Here is a 19418-nt window from a genome sequence, read left to right as displayed (position 1 = left end):
CAAGAGATAAGGATGGCACCTTCTCTGGCAAGTTTTGAAAACTTGGCTTTGGCCTAGGCCTGGGGTTGATGTCTATGATTTGATTAAGGCCCCTATTTTGTTCGATTGTATTGTTTATCAGATTATTTTAGTTGGGTCTGCCTGTATGATTTTATGTTTATAGCTGTTTTTATGTTTTCTCTAGTAAAATATGCTGCCCAAAATCCACAAATAAATAAAGGTGAGGCAAACTGTCTCTCTCTTTTGAAGATATAACTTGTTTGTTATTTCTTGTTAATAGGATACGCCACAGAAGCAAGCACCAACGTACTGCATAAAAAAGAGTTCTCTTTTATTATTGGGGCCCCTCGCTATAATCACACTGGAGCTGTCTTTGTGATGGCAACTAATGGTCGCAAGAGTCTTCAGAATAGACTGCTGCTCTTTGGCAAGCAAGTGGGTTCTTATTTTGGCAGCTCCATTGCTGTGGCTGACCTCAACAGTGATGGGTGAGTCCATGGGAGGGCAAACTTGAAAGAAGTATTAAATGGCTTAATTTTGATATATAGGTAACAATGACTCCTCTGCCGTTCCCCATTAATAGGTGGCAAGACTTAATCATTGGAGCACCACATTATTTTGACCAGAAGGAGGAGAAAGGTGGGGCTGTCTATGTATATATGAACCTTGGTGGAGCATTCTCCAACCATCCCAACCTCACACTGACTGGACCCAGCGGTTCTTCCTTTGGTTTCTCTGTGGCTCACATTGGCGACATTGACAAAGATGATTTTCAAGGTTGGACTTTTTTGCTCTTGTCACAGTGTTACGTTTTACTATTTACTGAGGCACATCTTGTTGGACTGAACCCTTTTATATGGCCTAAAGAGGTGTTTGTGTTGGGAAACTGCCAGTCAGGTAAGGAGGAAGGATCAAGTGGGGAATTATCCTCGAGTCATTGTTCAGCAATGAGAAACTTACATCTAACCTCCCGTAAGTTCCATGGAGCCTTATTTGTTTGTTCCCAAGGGAAGGCAAGCAATCTGGGAAGATTCTGGTATTATAGGCAAAACACAATAAAGTAGACCACTATTGGAATTTCAAAGTTTGGTTGTAAATTCTGCTCATTCAGCGCAATTTGCAAATTTGAACGATGTGATAGAACATAGTCTGGAATGGTAGGAGGGGAGGATTCACTCCCAGAAGGTAAAGAGATAGAGTTTGGAAAGGTTAGTAGGCAGAAAGAAGGCAAAGCTTCTTTAGCAGTTCACAGAGTATATTTATAGTTATTCAGGTAATTGCTTTAGTCTGGCAAGATTCTGTCTGTATGCAAGTTCTTTGGGCCTGAAAGAACTGAATGAAGGGTAATTAAATAAGGACCATTTGTACTATGAATCTGATATCAGGGAAAGAGAAACAAATTCCTTTCATAGTTATAGTTCAGCCATGCGTGCACACACAGAGAGACACAGACAAAGACACACACAGACATGCACATAGACACGCACACACACATGCATTGATTTTGTCTTACTTAATTGTCAATCTGTATTTAGGCTGCCCACCTGCAATCACTTACTCAGCAGAATTCCTTCAAACTTTCCCTTGAATATGACTCAACTATTATAAGGTCTAAACTTAAAAAATCCTTGTTAAATTTTTGACTAGTGATGGGAAGTAATACAAATACTTGTTTTGAAAAGTTATGTTCCCGCCTGGACTATTGCAATGCTCTCTACATGGGGCTCCCCTTGAAGAGCACCCGGAGACTCCAGTTAGTCCAGAATGCGGCCGTGCGGGTGATAGAGGGAGCACCGCGTTGCTCCCATATAACACCCATCCTGCGCGGCCTACACTGGCTACCGGTAGCCTTCCGGGTGCAATTCAAGGTTTTGGTTACCATCTTTAAAGCGCTCCATGGCTTAGGACCGGGATACCTTCGAGACCGCCTTCTGCCACCGATTGCCTCCCAACGACCTGTGCGCTCCCACGGAGCGGGCCTCCTCAGGGTGCCGTCGACCAAACAATGTAGGTTGGCGACCCCCAGGGGGAGGGCCTTCTCTGTGGCAGCACCAGCCCTGTGGAACGAGCTTCCTCCGGGATTACGACAACTCCCCGACCTCCGGACCTTCAGACGTGAACTGAAGACTTTATTATTTCAACGCGCTGGACTAGCCTAAGAATGAAATGTTTTAGCTAAATTTTAACGGGTTTTTAACTGGTTTTGTACTGTTTTTAGTGATTTGGCTATGATAATATTTAGTTTTAATTGGGTTTTAATGTTTATTTATTATACTGTTTTTAATATGCCTGTGAACCGCCCTGAGTCCTACGGGAGATGGTGCGGTATAAAAGTATGATTAATAAATAAAAAAATAATAAATAAATGTTAAAGTACATTGGATACAGTTCAGTGGGAACCTAAAAAGAAATCTATCATTCTAGAGGAAGTATAATGAAATCTCATAAAATGGAAGTTCTCTTTCTACACTTCCCTTTCAGATATTGCCATTGGGGCACCCTATGAAGGTTTGGGGAAAGTATACATCTACCAGAGTGGTGTAGGTGGCCTTGCTAATAAGCCACAGCAGGTAAAGGCATCTTTATAATTATCTCTTTATTATCCTTATCTCTTTAGATAAAGCATATTTGTAAGTTTATGTGCAGCGTGTCCCCATATTGTTCAGTCAGTTACAGGAAAATTGTTTGGCAGCCAACCCACAATGGGTAGGTTAATAAGGTTGTTGGATGAGATATGGCTGGTAGTTATAGCCTCCTTTTTTATTTTGGGAAAGTCTTCAATTTTCTAGCGTGCGACACCAACCGGTCACTCTTGGCAATGACCAACTTTCACTAATCTCAAGCAGATACAAGATTGGTACTCGGTTTCCTGAAAGAGTCCCCACTTTGAGACTGGGAGAAGCAGTTGGTTGTCCCTCATTTTCAGGAGATCAGAGAGCTGTTTTTCAGTGATGGTGCAGCACTTCTCTATTAAGATTTCTTGGCCTCCAATTTATTATCTTTGTGAGTTGCAAGACTAATTCGTAATTGTTACAGGATGTAATGTTTGATTGATTTACTACATACATGAATATGTCAACACTGCAAGTCCCAGAACTCTTTTCCAGTCAGATCAATATAACCTAACAATGTTAATAGTAGTCCTACTGTTCATTCATATATGCTTGACCACCAACAGTTCCATCATGGATGGCAGTATATACAAACAAAGCAGAGATCTTAGTCTCATTTGTGAATATCCTTCTTGCATCTCATTTTCTGTATCTCTTTGCAGATCATTAGTGGGGAAGATTTTAATCCTGTCATCAAGACCTTTGGTTACTCCTTCAGTGGTGGAATGGATGTGGATGGAAATTCCTATCCTGATCTCCTGGTGGGAACTCTCTCTGAAAATGTCTTGCTACTCAGGTAAGTGTGGTAAAGGGGCTTAAAAGCAGTCTTAGTTTTTTTCCTATTTATTCATTCTGATCAGTAACAGAATAACAGAACTGGAAGGGACCTTGGAGGTCTTCTAGTCCAACCCCTGCTTAGGCATGAAACCCTACACCACTTCAGACAAATGGTTATCTATTCTATTCTATTCTATTCTATTCTATTCTATTCTTAAAAACTTCCAGTGTTGGAGCATTTACAACTTCTGGAGGCAAGTTGTTCCACTGGTTAATTGTTCTGTCAGTAAATTTCTCCTTAGTTCTAAGTTGCTTCTCTCCTTAATTAGTTTCCACCCATTGCTTCTTGTCCTACCCTCAAGCTTTGGAGAATAGCTTGACTCCCTCTTCTTTGTGGCAGCCCCTGAGATATTGGAACACTGCTATCATGTCTCCCCTAATCCTTCTTTTCATAAGACTAGACATATCCAGTTCCAGCAACTGTTCTTTATATGTTTTATCCTTGAGTCCCCTAATCATCTTTGTTGCTCTTCTCTGCACCTCTTTCTAGAGTCTCAACATCTTTTTTATATTGTGGTGACCAAAATTGGATGCAGTATTCCAAGTGTGGCATTACCAAGGCATTATAAAGTGATATTAACATTTCAAGTGATCTTGATTCTATCCCTCTGTTTATGCAGTCTAGAACTGTGTTGGTTTTTTTGGCAGGTGCAGCAAACTGCTGGCTCATATTTAAATAATTGTCCAGTAGGACTCCAAGATGCCTCTCACAGTTATTACTATTGAGCAAGTATCACCTATGCTGTACCTGTCATTTGGTTTTTCTTGCCTAAATGTAGAACCTTACTTTTTTTCACCATTGAATTTCATTTTATTAGCTAGCGTCCAATGTTCAAGTCTGTCAAGATCCTTCTGTATCTTAAGCCTATTTTCTGGAGTGTTGCCTATTCCTGCTGGCTTGGTATGATCTGCAAATTTGATGAATTCCCCATCTATCCCCTTGCCCAAATCATTGATGAATATGTTGAAGAGTACTGGGTCTAAAACGGAGCCCTTGGATACCTCACTGCATACCTCCCTCCATGTAGAAGCAGTTCCATTGAGGACTACATGTTGAGTGTGGTTAGTCAGCCAGTTACGAATCCATTTGGTGGTGATGCTGTCTAACCCACATTTTTCTATTTTATCAAGTAGTAGGTTATGATCTACTTTGTCAAATGCCCTACTGAAGTCCAAGTAAATTATATTGACATCATTCCTCTGGTCCACTGATTTTGTCACTTTGTCAAAGAATGCAATAAGATTAGCCTGGCATGATCTGTTTTTGACAAACCCATATTGGCTTTTGGTTATTGCTTTGTTTGCTTCTAGGTTTTCGCTGATTCATTGCTCGATTATCTTTTCCAGAATCTTCCCTGGTATTGAGGTCAGGCTGATGGGTTGTAGTTTCCTGGATCTATTTTTTTCCTTTTTTGAATATGGGAATTACATCAGCTCTTTTCCAGTCCTCTGGCAATCTCCGGTGCTCCAGGATCTTTAAAAGATATAGTCTAGTAGTTCTGAGATCATATCTGTCAGTTCCTTCAGAACCTTGGAGTGTAATCCATCTGGTCCTGGGATTTGAACTCATCTAGGTTAGACAGGTGCTCATTTACCATTTTCTTCCCTATATTAACTTGTGTTCCTAATCTGTTTTTTTGTGGTGCTGTTTTTGATAGGTTGGATTGTTTTTTTCCCTTTGTATAAAGACAGATGCAAAAAATGAGTTAAGTAGTTCTGCTTTCTCCCTAATGCTTGTCACCTTCTTGCCACTTTCTCCCAGCAATGGACCAATTGTTTCCTTGCCTTTTTTCTTGTTTTTAATATATTGGAAGAAGCTTTTTTAAAATTATTTTTTACATTTGTCACAAGCCTTTATTTGTTGTAAGCCTTAGCTTTCCTCACTTCATCTTTGCAGACTCAGGCTATTTGCTGATATTTTGCCTTAGTTATTTGCCCCTCTTTCCACTATTTATACTTGTCCTTTTTGTCATTCAATTTGTCAGAGAGTTCTTTATGCAGCCATGCTGGTTTCTTTTGACAGCTGTTATTTTTCTTTTTCATTGATATTGTGCTACACTGGGCTTTTATAATCTCACTTTTCAAAATTTCGCAAGCTTCTTGAGTTGTTTTCCCCTTGAAGATTCTCATCCATGGAATCCTACCCAAGCTCTCTCTAAGTTTATTGAAATTAGCTTTTAAAATCCAAGACTCTAATTTGACTTTGTTCTATTGCTTGTGCTTGCATAATGTTGAATTCCAATATTGCATGATCACTCCCCACCCCAAGGTTCCTGTAGCTTCAACACCTTCTATCATTTCATCTCTGTAAGTGAAAATTAAATCCAATATGGCTGATCCCCTTGTTCCCTTTTCTATTTTTTGGGAAACAAAGGAACCTGTTTGATCTTCCACTTGGTGCAGAGTTTGGGTGCCAGTTGATGTCAGGGTAATTAAAATTCCCCATTACTATTGTGGTGTGCTTCCCTCATACCTTAGTTAACTGACTAGCAAAAAGTTAATCTATTTCTTCTGTTTGGTTGGGTGGCCTATAGTATACACCTATGACAATGTCATCCCCCCCCCCCTTTTACATTGACCCAAATGCATTCTAGGCAGTTTTCATCATTGTTGTGTTCTATTTGTGTAGAGATGTAGTTATTTCTTATATATAGTGCAACTCCATCTCCTCTTTTATTTGGTCTAGTTCTTTTAAATAATTTAAATCCCTTTAGCCATATGTTGCATTTGTGGGTTTCATCTCACCAAGTTTCCGAAATGGCAACAATATCATATCTGCCCTGATTTACTTGAATTTCTAATTCACCCTGTTTATTCCTCATGCTCTGTACATTGATGTATACACATTTGAGACCATTTTGACTTACACTGTGTTTACTTTCTACATAACCTGTGTTGTCCCCTACTGCCTTACCGCCTGTTTGATTAGTGCACATGGTATGGCACTCGCTATAAAATGCTTGTTTTTGCTTGACAGCAAGGTTGATATTCTTACCCGCTTCAACATCTATATTACATGCACTGATAACCCTATTATCCTCCTGGCTCTGCGCATGCGCAAGATGGCGGCGTAACAGGGGATCGGAGCCAGCGACGGGCGATCGAAGAGGGGATGGCGGCGCCCAGGCGGCCTGCCGAGCGGTCTGCGCCCCCCGGTCAGGCGTACCATCTCTCGGGCAGTCGTGGGAGGGGTCTGCGGACCTCCTCGGACTCACGGCTGCCGAGAACGAGACCGGGGAGGGCGAGCTGCGGACGGCGGTCATCTTGCCATCTCATCGGGCGCTAGGCGTGGCCGCGGCCTGTATTTGGCTGCAGTAAGGCCACGGTTTGTTTTTCCTCCACATTTGGATACCGGGCGTTTCTGGACTACTCCTGACTGTTCCAGCTCTTCCTGGCTTCCTGGTTTTTCCAGGTCTTTTCCCAGGTTTGGCTTGGGGCGAAGGGTTATGAAGGGACCTCCTTGTGGCCCCGCCTGAGACTTTCTGAGACGTTCTATGGAAAGACATGGGGTGGTGGGCCGAGGTGTCCTGGCCTAGTGTGGTCTGATTTGGCCTAGCTGGGCCGGCTTCCTCCCGGGATTATAACGTTACATTTTCAACTGTAACATTTGTCATCTGCATTTTGTCATCATGCATTTTACATGACCGGTTGAGACTCTTGGGTCATGATTATTCCTGGATTTTTGGGGAAGATGATTGGAGCCTGATTGGTGATCTGCTGGGGGCCCTGACTTTGAAACATCTATTCTAAAACATCTATTTGGAAACATCTGTGATGCCGTCGACATGGAGAGAAGTACCATCTCTTTCAGGCCATGGATTTTAGGACTGTGCTTTGGGCAGAGTAGTGACAATTTTATCATCAGACTATATCTGCCTACCATTCCATCTTTTACCAGCTTTAAGCCAGCCACCATCTGAAGATTTATCGGAGGATGGGTATCCATTTGGACTTGGTATTACATTCTGCCATCCTAGACATTATTACCTCTCGTCGGCCTCTATCTCCTATTTATGCCTTTAGTTATTATATATGCGATATTCTGTATTGGAACTCTTGCGCCTGCGAGGTGCCCCCGCCTCGCAGGAATGGCCCGCTTCTCTATCAATGACCCTCAATGACGGGTCTTGGGATCCACAGAGGTGGCATGCGAAGAAAAAGAGCCTTTGGGGTTTTTTAGATAGGGCATTTTTAAGGGGTGGGAGGGTTAGGGCGGGTGTTGGGGGTAGCCCGTCGGGAGGGGAGCCAGTTCCTGTGTGTGCTCGCGGTGGTTATTTATTAGGTTCGGAGGTTATGCGGGGGGGAAGGTGTTCCTTCTAGTGAGGGTGGTCCTATTTGCACGGTAAGTGGGAGGGGCAGATACGGCGGAAGTGGGGGATCATATCGTTCTGTGGGGGCGCGCGCTCGATGTTTACAGGCGACTGCGCGCCCCGATCCCTCTGACTTGTCCTGTTCCCCGGATGGCCAAGACCCTCAGAGCCTGGGCCTTCGGCTCATGTTATGCAACGCACGGTCCGTGGTCAATAAGGCCCCCCTAATACGCGATCTTATTCAGGGGGGCGCCGCGGATCTTATAGGCGTTACGGAAACCTGGTTGGGCACTGAAGGGGGCGTGCCCCTTGTTGAAATGTGCCCGCCGGGTTTCCGTGCATTCCATCAGCCGAGGGCTCAGGGTAGGGGTAGGGGGGTGGCGGTTGTGATTAGAGAGAGCCTGGAGCCGAGGGAGACCACTGTACCTCAGATTGCCGGGTGTGAATCCCTCTTTGTGAGATGGGGTCATAGGTATCAGATGGGCTTGCTGGTCGCGTACCTGGCTCCTTGCTGCGTGACAGCTGCCCTGCCCGAGCTCCTGGAGGTGCTTGCTGGGGTGGCAGTTGAGACCCCCAGACTTTTAGTCATGGGGGACTTTAACTTGCCATCTTCCGGCTCGTCATCGACAGCAGCTCGGGAGTTCACGGCTTCCATGACGGCTGTTCTGTTTCCCTCCCCCAATACTCCCAGCAAAGAGTCAGTCAGAGGCCTCCTTTTCTCCTTTTATTTACATAGATACATGTCCTGGCCACGTCTACCCACGGGCCTGCCAAGTTTCTGGAGATAACGAGGAAATTATAGATAAGGCCAGAATTACTCACGAATATATTCTTCCCTCCATTGATACAGTTTGCCCGCCCAAATTCATTGCTTTGTCCAAGACAAAAAACCAGGAAGTCCCGCCTCCTATTTATAGTCTCTGCAGATATCACTGCATGACAATCATGACTTGGCTTCCTCCCAACGCTGTTTCTGCTGTGCGCGCCGGTCACGCCTCCGCAGCCTTGCATCACTCCAAAACTGTTCTTGGTGCGTTGCCAAATCAGAAGAAGGCTCCAGAGAATCAGGCCTTGCCGGCCCCTCCTCCTCCCTTTGAGTGGGTGCCAGGGAGGGAGAGGGCTCAAGAGAAGCAGGGCTTGCCAGGTCTTCTCCCTCACTTTCTGAATCATCCGAGTCCAGGAGTCTCGGTCCAGGAACCTGGGTCACAACAACGGCCTTGGACCTGACTCAAGTAGTTGATGGCCCTACTCACACTGGGGGTGGCACACTGGACTTGATTTTTATCTCTGGTCAGTGGTTGAGAGATCTGGACTTGAAGGAAATAGTCATTGAACCTTTGTCATGGTCAGATCACTCTCTCCTTCGCCTGGACTTTCTGACCGCCATTCAACACCGCAGGGAGACGGAGCCAATACGTTGGTTCCATCCCAGGCGCCTGATGGACCCGGAGAGGTTCCGGACGGAGCTTGGGCCACTTCCTGAGGGTCTGGCTCACGGCACGGTTGAGGAACTTGTTGCGGCCTGGGAACGGGCCGCGGCGGGGGCCTTAGACCGTGTCGTGCCTTTGCGGCCTCTGACCCGGCGCAGGTCCCAACCGGCTCCTTGGTTCTCCGAGGAGCTGAGGGGGATGAAGCGCCAGAGAAGACGCCTAGAGAGTTCCTGGAGGTCTAGCCGTTCAGAGGCTGATCGGACACTAGTGAAGTCCTATAATAGGACTTACCTAGTGGCATTGAGGGAAGCGAGGCGTTGCTACGCCTCCTCCCTCATTGCGTCGGCAGATAACCGCCCAGCCGCCCTGTTTCGGGTGACTCGTTCCCTCCTTCACCAGGGGGAGCAGGATGACCCGTTACAGGGACGTGCTGAGGAGTTTAACGGTTATCTATACGATAAAATCGTTCAGCTTCGGGACGGTTTGGACCAAAATTGCGGTGACTCAGGTGAGACGTCTGAGGGTGGTCTTGGTGACATTGTTTGGGATGAGTTTGACCCTGTGGCTCCCGAGGACATGGACAGGTTGTTGGGTAGGTTGAATGCCACCACGTGTTTACTGGACCCGTGTCCCTCCTGGTTGGTGCTGGCCACTCAGGAGGTGACACAAGGCTGGCTCCAGGCAATTACAAGCGCTTCTTTGGTGGAGGGAGTCTTCCCAGCCGCCTTGAAAGAGGCGGTGGTGAGACCCCTCCTCAAGAAGCCTTCCCTGGACCCGGCTGTTTTAGGTAATTATCATCCAGTCTCCAACCTTTGCTTCGCGGCGAAGGTTGTAGAGAGTATGGTGGCATATCAGTTTCCCTTACACCTGGATGAAACCGTCTATCTAGACCCGTTCCAGTCCGGTTTCCGGCCCGGTTACAGCACTGAGACGGCTTTGGTCGCGTTGGTGAATGATCTCTGGAGGGCCAGGGATAGGGGTTGTTCCTCTGCCCTGGTCCTATTAGACCTCTCAGCGGCTTTCGATACCATCGACCATGGTATCCTGCTGTGCCGGTTGGAGGGATTGGGAGTGGGAGGCACCATTTATCGGTGGTTCTCCTCCTATCTCTCCGATCGGTCGCAGACGGTGTTGACAGGGGGGCAGAGGTCGGCCCCGAGGCGCCTCACTTGTGGGGTGCCGCAGGGGTCGATTCTCTCGCCCCTTCTGTTCAACATCTATATGAAGCCGCTGGGTGAGATCATCAGTGGCTTCGGTGTGAGGTACCAGCTGTACGCTGATGACACCCAGCTGTACTTTTCCACACCGGGCCACCCCAACGAAGCTATCGAAGTGCTGTCCCGGTGTTTGGAAGCCGTACGGGTCTGGATGGGGAGAAACAGGCTCAAGCTCAATCCCTCCAAGACAGAGTGGCTGTGGATGCCGGCATCCCGGTACAGTCAGCTGAGTCCACGGCTGACTGTTGGGGGCGAGTCATTGGCCCCGATGGAGAGGGTGCGCAACTTGGGCGTCCTCCTGGATGAACGGCTGTCTTTTGAAGATCATTTGATGGCCGTCTCCAGGAGAGCTTTCTACCAGGTTCGCCTGGTGCGCCAGTTGCGCCCCTTTCTAGACCGGGATGCCCTATGCACGGTCACTCACGCCCTCGTGACGTCTCGTCTGGATTACTGCAATGCTCTCTACATGGGGCTCCCCTTGAAGGGCATCCGGAGGCTGCAGTTAGTCCAGAATGCAGCTGCGCGGGTGATAGAGGGAGCCCCTCGTGGCTCCCGCGTGACACCTATCCTGCGCAGACTGCACTGGCTACCTGTGGCCTTCCGGGTGCGCTTCAAGGTTTTGGTAACCACCTTTAAAGCGCTCCATGGCATAGGGCCGGGTTACTTACGGGACCGCCTACTGCTACCGAATACCTCTCACCAACCCGTGCGCTCTCACAGAGAGGGACTCCTCAGGGTGCCGTCAGCTAGGCAGTGTCGTCTGGCGACACCCAGGGGAAGGGCCTTCTCTGTGGGGGTTCCCACCCTCTGGAACGAACTCCCCCCAGGACTCCGTCAACTTCCGGACCTCCGAACCTTCCGTCGCGAGCTTAAAACACATTTATTCATCCGCGCAGGACTGGATTAGATTTTAAATTTATATTGGTTTTTAATGGGTTTTATTATTTACACTGCTTTTTAATAATTCGGCCTTTTAGAATAAGTTTTTTAATTGTTATTTTAATTTGTATTTATATGTTTTTACTTGCCTGTGAACCGCCCTGAGTCCTTCGGGAGATAGGGCGGTATATAAATGTGATTAATAAATAAATTAATTAATTAATTAATTTTAGATTGCTGGGGACAAAAATGTTCTGTATTAATTCATTCTCTGTCCCCGCTGTTCAGTTTAAATGCCAACTAACTCAATCCCTTTCTTTGATGGATGCAAACCAGGAGTGAAATGCTACCGATTCGCTCTGGTTCGGGCAAACAGGTGGTTAAAAAAAGCTACCAGTTCAGGTGAACCGGTAGTTTAAAAAAAAGCTACCGGTTCAGTCAAACCGGTCCTTAAAAAAAGCTACCAGTTCGGGTGAATCAGTAGTTAAAAAAGCTACCAATTCATCTGATGATCAGCTGTGATCCAATGATCAGCTGTGCCGCGTGGTTTAGCTTTGCTAGAAATTCTAGCTAAATATCTTTAGCAGGAAATTCTGCTTTCTAGTGAAGCTAAATTGCACGGCACAGCTGTTCCCCCCTCGCTGTTCAACTTACCTAGTGAAGTCTTATTTTTCCATGTGAAGTGCACGTTTGGTGCATGCGATCTAAGGAGGATTTCACCACTGATGCAAACCATCTCTTTTGTACAGTTTTTCATTGGACCAGGTGCAGATATCATGACTAATATGACTAATCAAAGCCTTCCCTTTTACACCATTCCTTTAGCCACACATTAAACTCTGCTATACGCTGGCCTTAAAAAAGGAAAATCTATTTTAAGAAGAAGGAAATTCCAATCTCACTATTAGGACAGCCTTTCCAGACCTCAGTTATTCATGATCATGGTGGACTGATGAATATGGAAGTCAATGTGCCTCTCACCTAAGGAGCATCATTTTGAGGAAGACTGTATTGGCAGTTATCCTGATTCAAAAGAGTAGCACATTTATAAATCATGCCCTGGGGTAGGGAACAAACGATCACATGCAACAGCACATTTTCTTCACCACCGAGTAATTGAAATCACCATTGTGATTAGGGATAATTTATTTTATTTATGTCCTACATCTGTATTCACTCTTTGTGGGCTTCTGCTGTGAATCATGGCTGACTGAAGATGTTTCTGCAAATGAGCAGAAATGACAGCCGTTATGTAGGATGAAAGAACAGCCATAGGTTGGTCCTTCAAAGCTTTCTGAAGAAGGAGAGAATGAGAGATTGCCCACAAATATTCTGAAGGGCAGCTCCTCGCCCTAGAAGACTGTAAAACAGTGGTCTCTGTGGGTTGGAGTGCCAGAAGCTGAGGGAGATGGCATCTTTGCTTTCAGCTCTAATACTAAGCTAGCCAAACTCACATTTTAATCAATTTTAGAAATGTTCAATTTAAACAATTTATAGATATTGAGACCTTGAGAATGGCAACCTTAATTTGGTACCTGGATTTCTCTGAAATTCGCATTTAATTTGATTTCTCTTAATTTCTCTGAAATTAAGAAGTTTTAAACAGAGACTTAAGAATTTAAAATAATATACAAATGGCAAAAAGTTAAAAATTGGGTGGGCGGGTTTGATTTAAGAACTTTTTTTAATAGATTGCAATACCAGAGAGATTTGCAATATTGGTTATTTTTCTCTTGTGAGGTTTGAAAAACAAATATACTATAAAATTAAATAATTTACTGAAATGGAATCAAACATGTATTGGAACTGAGGCTTGATGAAAGTTGCTACTAGAGGGAACTGAAAAAGCAGGCAGAAAAGAAATACAATGGCTAAGCTGGCTATAACTTTTTCCTATCTTAAAGAGATTTTTGATTAATAACCACTGGGATATTAATAATTAAAATATGAAAAAGTATACAAATCTCATTGGACAATTTTTTTTACAAAATGTTGAGAATTTTTTTTAAAAAGTTTTACCTGACATAGACATTATAGAGTTTGAAGGCAAGGAAGACAACAAAATTAACATCACCAAAATGGAAATACAAAAGACAAATCTGAATACGGACGAACTGCCACAAGGAATCTGGACGATGCCTCTTTATGGGAAATCCCTCTTTATGGGATTTTCAAACTGGCTGGTGCTAAAAGCTATGAAAACTCCTCTTGAATGTCAAAGATAGATGAAGATCAGATCCTGCAATGCCATTAAACATGGAGATAGGAGAATGTTTTTTTATTCGTAACTTTAAAAGAGATCGAAAAGTTATTATAATATGGTGCTATTAATGGTGAAAGTTAGAAACCGCTTCTTTATTATTGTCTTCTTTTCTTTTTCTTTTTCTTTTTTTTCTGTACCTTCTGAACTTTTCCTTTTATTTCAGTTTAGTTTGTATTGGTTTTTATGTTTACTAAAAACTTCCAATAAGAATGCATTCATTCATTTCATTGTTGTTTTTCCTTATGCTTGCTGTCCTTCTCTTTCTGCAGAGCCCGTCCGGTGATCAATATCCTAAACAAGACTTTTACTGTTACTCCAAGTCCTCTGGACCCAAGCAAATGCACTCAAAACTCTTGGTAATAACTTCCCTATAAATGTTCTTTTGATTTTTAAATGCCTGAATTCATGGATATTCAAGGTGTGTGACAACACAAATATGATACAACTGAGTATATTTAGCCTACAGAAGGAAGATGAAAGGGCAGTGTGTTGCCAACTTTCAGTTTATTTTAGAGGATGTTGGAAAGAATTAGGAGAACAATTGTTTGCCCTCCCCACCAAGAGCAGGGAGGAGAAACAAGAGTGTTTACATAAAATGTGGTGAGATTCAAGTTAAGTTTGAATGAGGAAAACATCTGGCAATCAGAGGAAAAGGCCACATTGGAGCAAACTATATGGGGACATTGCAGAGTCCTTTTCCTTGCTCGATTTTTTTTTTAAGAATTAAAGTTGAATAAGAGACTTGTAGATTTGTTTTTGGAACAAGGCATCCTGTCCCATAGAAGATAGAGGACTTGATAAGACGCAAGTTATTTCAGGTTTAAGCCAGCTGGAAGAATTTTAACCCGCCAGGTGTGATTACCATATTTTTCGGAGTATAAGACTCTCTGGAGTATAAGATACACATTAATTTTTGGGAGGAAAACAAGAAAAAAAAATTCTGTCCCTGCCTACCAGAGGCAGATCCATCGGTATTCATCTGACTAGCGTCCTTGCAGCAAACAGCCTGGTCAGCTTCAGAATATTATCATAGCCTGATTCAGCACAGCAGCTGATTGGCGGTTGGATCAGCCTCCCAGAATACCACCAATCAGCTGTTCCAGACTGCAGGGATCGCCAGAGCCCATCACCACCTCCGCATGTCATGTTTTCAGCCTCTGTATACCCCCCATTTTTGGTCGGTTCTAGGCGGCAGAGATTTCTGCCGCTGCCAATCTCCGCTGTCTGGAACTGGCTGTAAATGTGATGCATAGAGACCAAAAATGGGGCATGAAGAGGCCGAAAATGCGACATGCAGAGGCTGAAAACACAACATGCAGAGGCTTACATTACTGGCGATGTGCCCTGCAGCCTGGAACAGAAAATGCAACATGTGGAAGCCGAAAACAGCCAAAGGGTGGGGGCTAGCAGGTGGGCAGGGCTTCAGCAACATTCTGTGCATAAGACGCACTGCAATTTTCACCCATTTTTTGGGGGGGGGGAAGTGCATCTTGTTGTGACCCAGGCCCAAGTAGGTAGTAAGAAACTCAGTCCTTGAAAAAAACAAACTTTATTCGAACAGCTGAGAATTACTTCATTCCCAGCGTTGTTCAACTCAAATTAAACCAAATGCCTCCCAACACAAATTCCTGTTTTCTCGCAAACCTTGGTCCAATTAGGCAAACTGCCAAAGGCCTTTCTTGGCGAATGTTCACAAGTCACAAAAGTAAAGGCAAGACGTAGATGAAGCAGAAAATGAAGCTACCAATGTTGTTTTCTGGCAAAGCTCAAATGCCAGTGCTGGTCTGTTTTAAGCCTTATGGGAAGGGCCAATCATCTCTCGGCCCTACTCCCGAGTTGTCCTTTTTATTTGAGCTGCTCTTACCTTCTGGCAGCTCTTCTCATGTGTGCATTAGGAACAGGCTCCTCCTGTTCCTCTGCCTCACTACTATCAGTCTCTGGAGGTTTGGAGTCTGCACCTCACTTTCCGATGGCCCTGGCCTCACCTCAACCCCATCGCTGTCCGATTCCGTTGTCAGCTCCATAGGCTGCTGATGGACCACAGCACTTATACTCCAAAAAGTACAGTAGTTTATCCTCTCCAATAGGTCTATCCAGTATGCCATTAATTTGGAGTTGGCATCCTTCAATATCTGGAAATGTTAGACATTTGTAACTTATAAACTAAGGCTTAGTTTAAGGGTGATGTTTAATGCTTAGTTTAATGTTGATTTTGTTAACATCTAATTCATGTTGGTTCCTTTCTGTTTTAGTTAGCATTTTTTCCTCAAAAATATTGTTTCAAAGGTGGCATATATAAAATCATATCCAACTTGTCAGATATGATTGTGCACTGAACACATTTCTTAGCTTTTCTTAAGCCAGTTTCTAAGAAAATATGAAGTAATACTGAATCAAAATGAAAAGATATTGCTAAGAGTGTGAAAACATGAACAAAAGGGGCATCTCTTCTCTAAAGTAGATTGTCATAGCATTATTTGCATGTAGCATTTCCCTCTTTAATTAATTATAATTATTAATTTAAATTAGGCTTTCCTAGCCTGATACTGTCCAGAGGCTGATGACTAGAATTCTGAGAATCACAATCTCTATACATCTCCTGGACTCCAAATTGGAAAAGCTCCAATTTACAATGCCAACCAGTAAATAAATAAGATGAAATTGTCCTTGACTAAAATAGATAGAATAACAGCTTTGACAATTTTCTGATTCAAAGCAGATGAGAGAGGGAGAAAGAGAGAGAGGACAATCTTCCTTTTGCATGAAAAAATAACTTTTTCCTCTTCTCTTAGCAAGAATTGATTTTTCAAAGAAAGCTTTGGGCCTCTGAAGCACCATTCCTTGCTGCCAAACAAAACAGGGTGATCCATCTAAAAGTTTGGCACTGGTTAATCACCAGATAAAAGACATCCTAATATAATTCAAGTGCTGTTGCTATAGTTTTGATATGCCAAGACTGGAGCTTCTTGTGTTGTGCCCTGTGACTTTGAATTTAGGGTGATGTGTTTCTCTATAAAGGCTTTGGGTTTGGGTTTTGTTTGGAGGAACTTCAGTTATCTGTCCCTGCAGATTCTTTACCGAGCACCTTGTTTTTCTTTCTTTCTCCTTTCCCTTCTTATCTTCTCATTTACAGTATGAAGGTAGAGCTCTGCTTCTCCTATTCCCAAAGTGCTGGAGACCCCAAATACAAGGAAAATATCAGTGAGTAGAAGTGGGAAGAATGGTTCCATTTAGGAGAATTCATTTGTAAAGAAAGAAGGTTGGGAGGATGTCTACTGGCCCTGGAATTTTTATCCTTAACGTAGGAGAGCCAGTTTCTTCTTGATTCGAATTAAGTAAGAGATTACAATACAGTCCTCACTTACAAACTATAATTGATACCGGTACCTCCATTCTTAAGCAGTGTGCTTAAGTGAAATGTCACATGACTTTGCCAACTTATGACATTATAACATTAGTTCAGAGGTGGGTTTCAGTAGGTTCTGACCAGTTCTGGAGAACCAGTAGTGGAAACTTTGAGTAGTTTGGAGAACCAGTAGCAAAAATTCTGAGTGGCCCCACCCCCATCTATTCCCTGCCTCCCAAGTCCCAGCTAATTGGGAGGAAATGAGGATTTTGCAGTAACCTTCCCCTGGATTGGGGAGAGAATGGGGATTTTACAGTATCCTTCCCCTGCCACACCCGCCAAGCCATGCCCACCAAGCCACACCCACAGAACCAGTAGTAACAAAATTTGAAACCCACCACTGCGTCAGTTCCAGCTGCAGTTGTTGAAAGTAACTATGAATCTTATTTTTCTCATACCATAAAAAAGTGTGCCAACAGTTGCAGTTGTTAAACAAATCACCATAACTGTGATGTCACATGACCATGACTTATGATTTCATGCTGGCTTCTCCATTGATTTTGCTTGGCATCTGAGACTGCAGGAAATCTGTGAGGTCTACAACTTTGAGAACTAGTCATAAGTTTCATTTTTTCAGCGCCATTGTAACTTCGAATGATTACTGAATGATTCTAGGATCTAGGCTACTGGATCTTGATAATGTCCCTGATCCATTTTTTTCTTGACTTCAGAGCTGGATTACATTGTGGAAGCTGACCGGTACCGCCGGCCACCCCGTGTATATTTTGCTGAAACCAACTCTACAATCTACAAGGGACAATTTTCCATGCCAAGCAAGTGCCAAAACCTGAAAGTCCTTCTACAGGTTAGGAATAATCAATTCAAAACATAAAATGGAATAGTTCAGCTAAACACCATCTTGCCTGCAACATTTTGTTAGGTTGTTTCTATCCTGTCTCCTTTTTCCTAAAAACTTTAGCAATATTTAAGTGTGGTTGTTTATATTTATTTAATACAGGACCAGCAATACAGGAATTTTTTTTCCCCCTAAATTGGTGCTGCCAGGGACTACTAAGCATACAGTAGTGATGTGATTACAGTGTTATAAATAATAAGAACTGAATTTTCGCCTAAGGAGGAGGGCTGGGGAGGTTTTCCAAAATTGATAAATATGTATGTAAAGCAGGAGTAAAATGCTCCCAGTTCGGACTGGATCGCCCAATCCATTAGCAATGGCAGATGTGGTTTGGAGAACAGGTAGCAAAAATCCCTGCCCCCCCCCCCACCATGCCCAGCTGAGTCACGCGATCAGGAGTTGTTGTTTTTTACTTTTAAAAGCATTTTTTCTTCAGCCAAAAAAATGCTTTTAAAAGTAAAAAAAAAAGCCTCTGATGATCGTGTGGCTCAGCTAGGATCATCAGAGGCTTTTAAAAGCATTTTTTTACAACCTCTTCAGCTGAAAAAATGCTTTTAAAAGTAAAAAAAAAGTTGGCCACGCCCACCCAGTCACATTATCACCACCACCACCACCACCAAGCCACGCCCACAGAACCTGTAGTAACAAATTTTACATTTCACCACTGATGCAAAGCAGTTACTTTACATGGCTTTCAGGATGTATAATAGTTAACACTGGTTGAAATTCTGGATAGTTATATTTCTAACATGTTTGGAGGGGACCAGCGTGATGAAAAGCTAATCATTGTATTGCTTGTACTGACGGAAAATATTGGGCAGGATAATTTAGCATGATAAGCCAACTTACATTTCAACAAAAGAATACCAAGAACAGAGAGGAAAGTTCCATCAAAATAAAATGTGACGATGAACAATGAGTATGACTTGGTGGGAAAAATGGGGAGGACCCTCATGTCCCTCCATAAACTACACAGAAGTTCAGAACTGAGCTTAGGGCTCTCTGAAATAAATTATTACTCTTTCTGCAGGAAGACATACGAGACAAGCTGCACCCCATTGCTTTCTCTATGAAGTACTCTCTTTATGAAAAGCCCCGGCGATTCCAGTTGGGATTACGCTCTCTTAATGCATTTCCTGTTTTGAATGAGGATCAGCCTTGTGAAAACCACACTGAGGTTAGTTCTTCCTTCTCTTTAGTTTTTTCTCCTATTCTTTTCACCTTTCCTCTCCTCAGTTGAAATGGCCATGTAGATTTCCACACTTATATTGAAGTGTTCAACTAGTGGTGGGTGGCAGGCTTTTGCAAGAAGCAAACAGGTGATGTGTTTGTAGGAAGAGTTTGTGTGTGTGTGTCCCTGACTTATCTAGGCAGATGCAAATTATTTGTAAATAGGCACCTTCAGTTTTCTGTATCTCTTAACGGCTCACCTACCAAACAGTCCTCTGGCACCATCTGGTGGAACAGATTAGTCATTATCTTTAAAATTTATAATACATTTCATTCTAGAAAAATGTCTTCACATACTTTAACTAGATTGAACCTAAACTATGTTTAGAGTATGTGTAGAACTATAATGTGATAATTTCAGTATCAGTTACCTTTAAT

General features: G+C 43.5%; 1 protein-coding gene across 3 annotated transcripts in view; it reads left to right on the top strand.

Moving 5' to 3' along the window:
- ITGA3 (integrin subunit alpha 3) overlaps positions 1 to 19418 on the top strand; it is a 100721-nt gene that overhangs the window by 57649 nt on the left and 23654 nt on the right. For all 3 annotated transcript variants that reach the window (XM_058180694.1, XM_058180696.1, XM_058180695.1), the window contains 8 exons: positions 281 to 488; positions 584 to 777; positions 2482 to 2570; positions 3275 to 3408; positions 13818 to 13904; positions 16682 to 16749; positions 17626 to 17759; positions 18841 to 18987. In XM_058180694.1, coding sequence (XP_058036677.1) covers positions 281 to 488; positions 584 to 777; positions 2482 to 2570; positions 3275 to 3408; positions 13818 to 13904; positions 16682 to 16749; positions 17626 to 17759; positions 18841 to 18987 — 1061 coding nt within the window. The remainder of the gene's footprint in view (positions 1 to 280; positions 489 to 583; positions 778 to 2481; positions 2571 to 3274; positions 3409 to 13817; positions 13905 to 16681; positions 16750 to 17625; positions 17760 to 18840; positions 18988 to 19418) is intronic.

Source organism: Ahaetulla prasina, chromosome 4 (genome assembly GCF_028640845.1).
Source record: "Ahaetulla prasina isolate Xishuangbanna chromosome 4, ASM2864084v1, whole genome shotgun sequence".
Taxonomy (NCBI): Eukaryota; Metazoa; Chordata; class Lepidosauria; order Squamata; family Colubridae; genus Ahaetulla; species Ahaetulla prasina.
The sequence above is the reverse complement of the archived record's forward strand: the minus strand, read 5'-3'. Positions and strand labels throughout refer to the sequence as shown.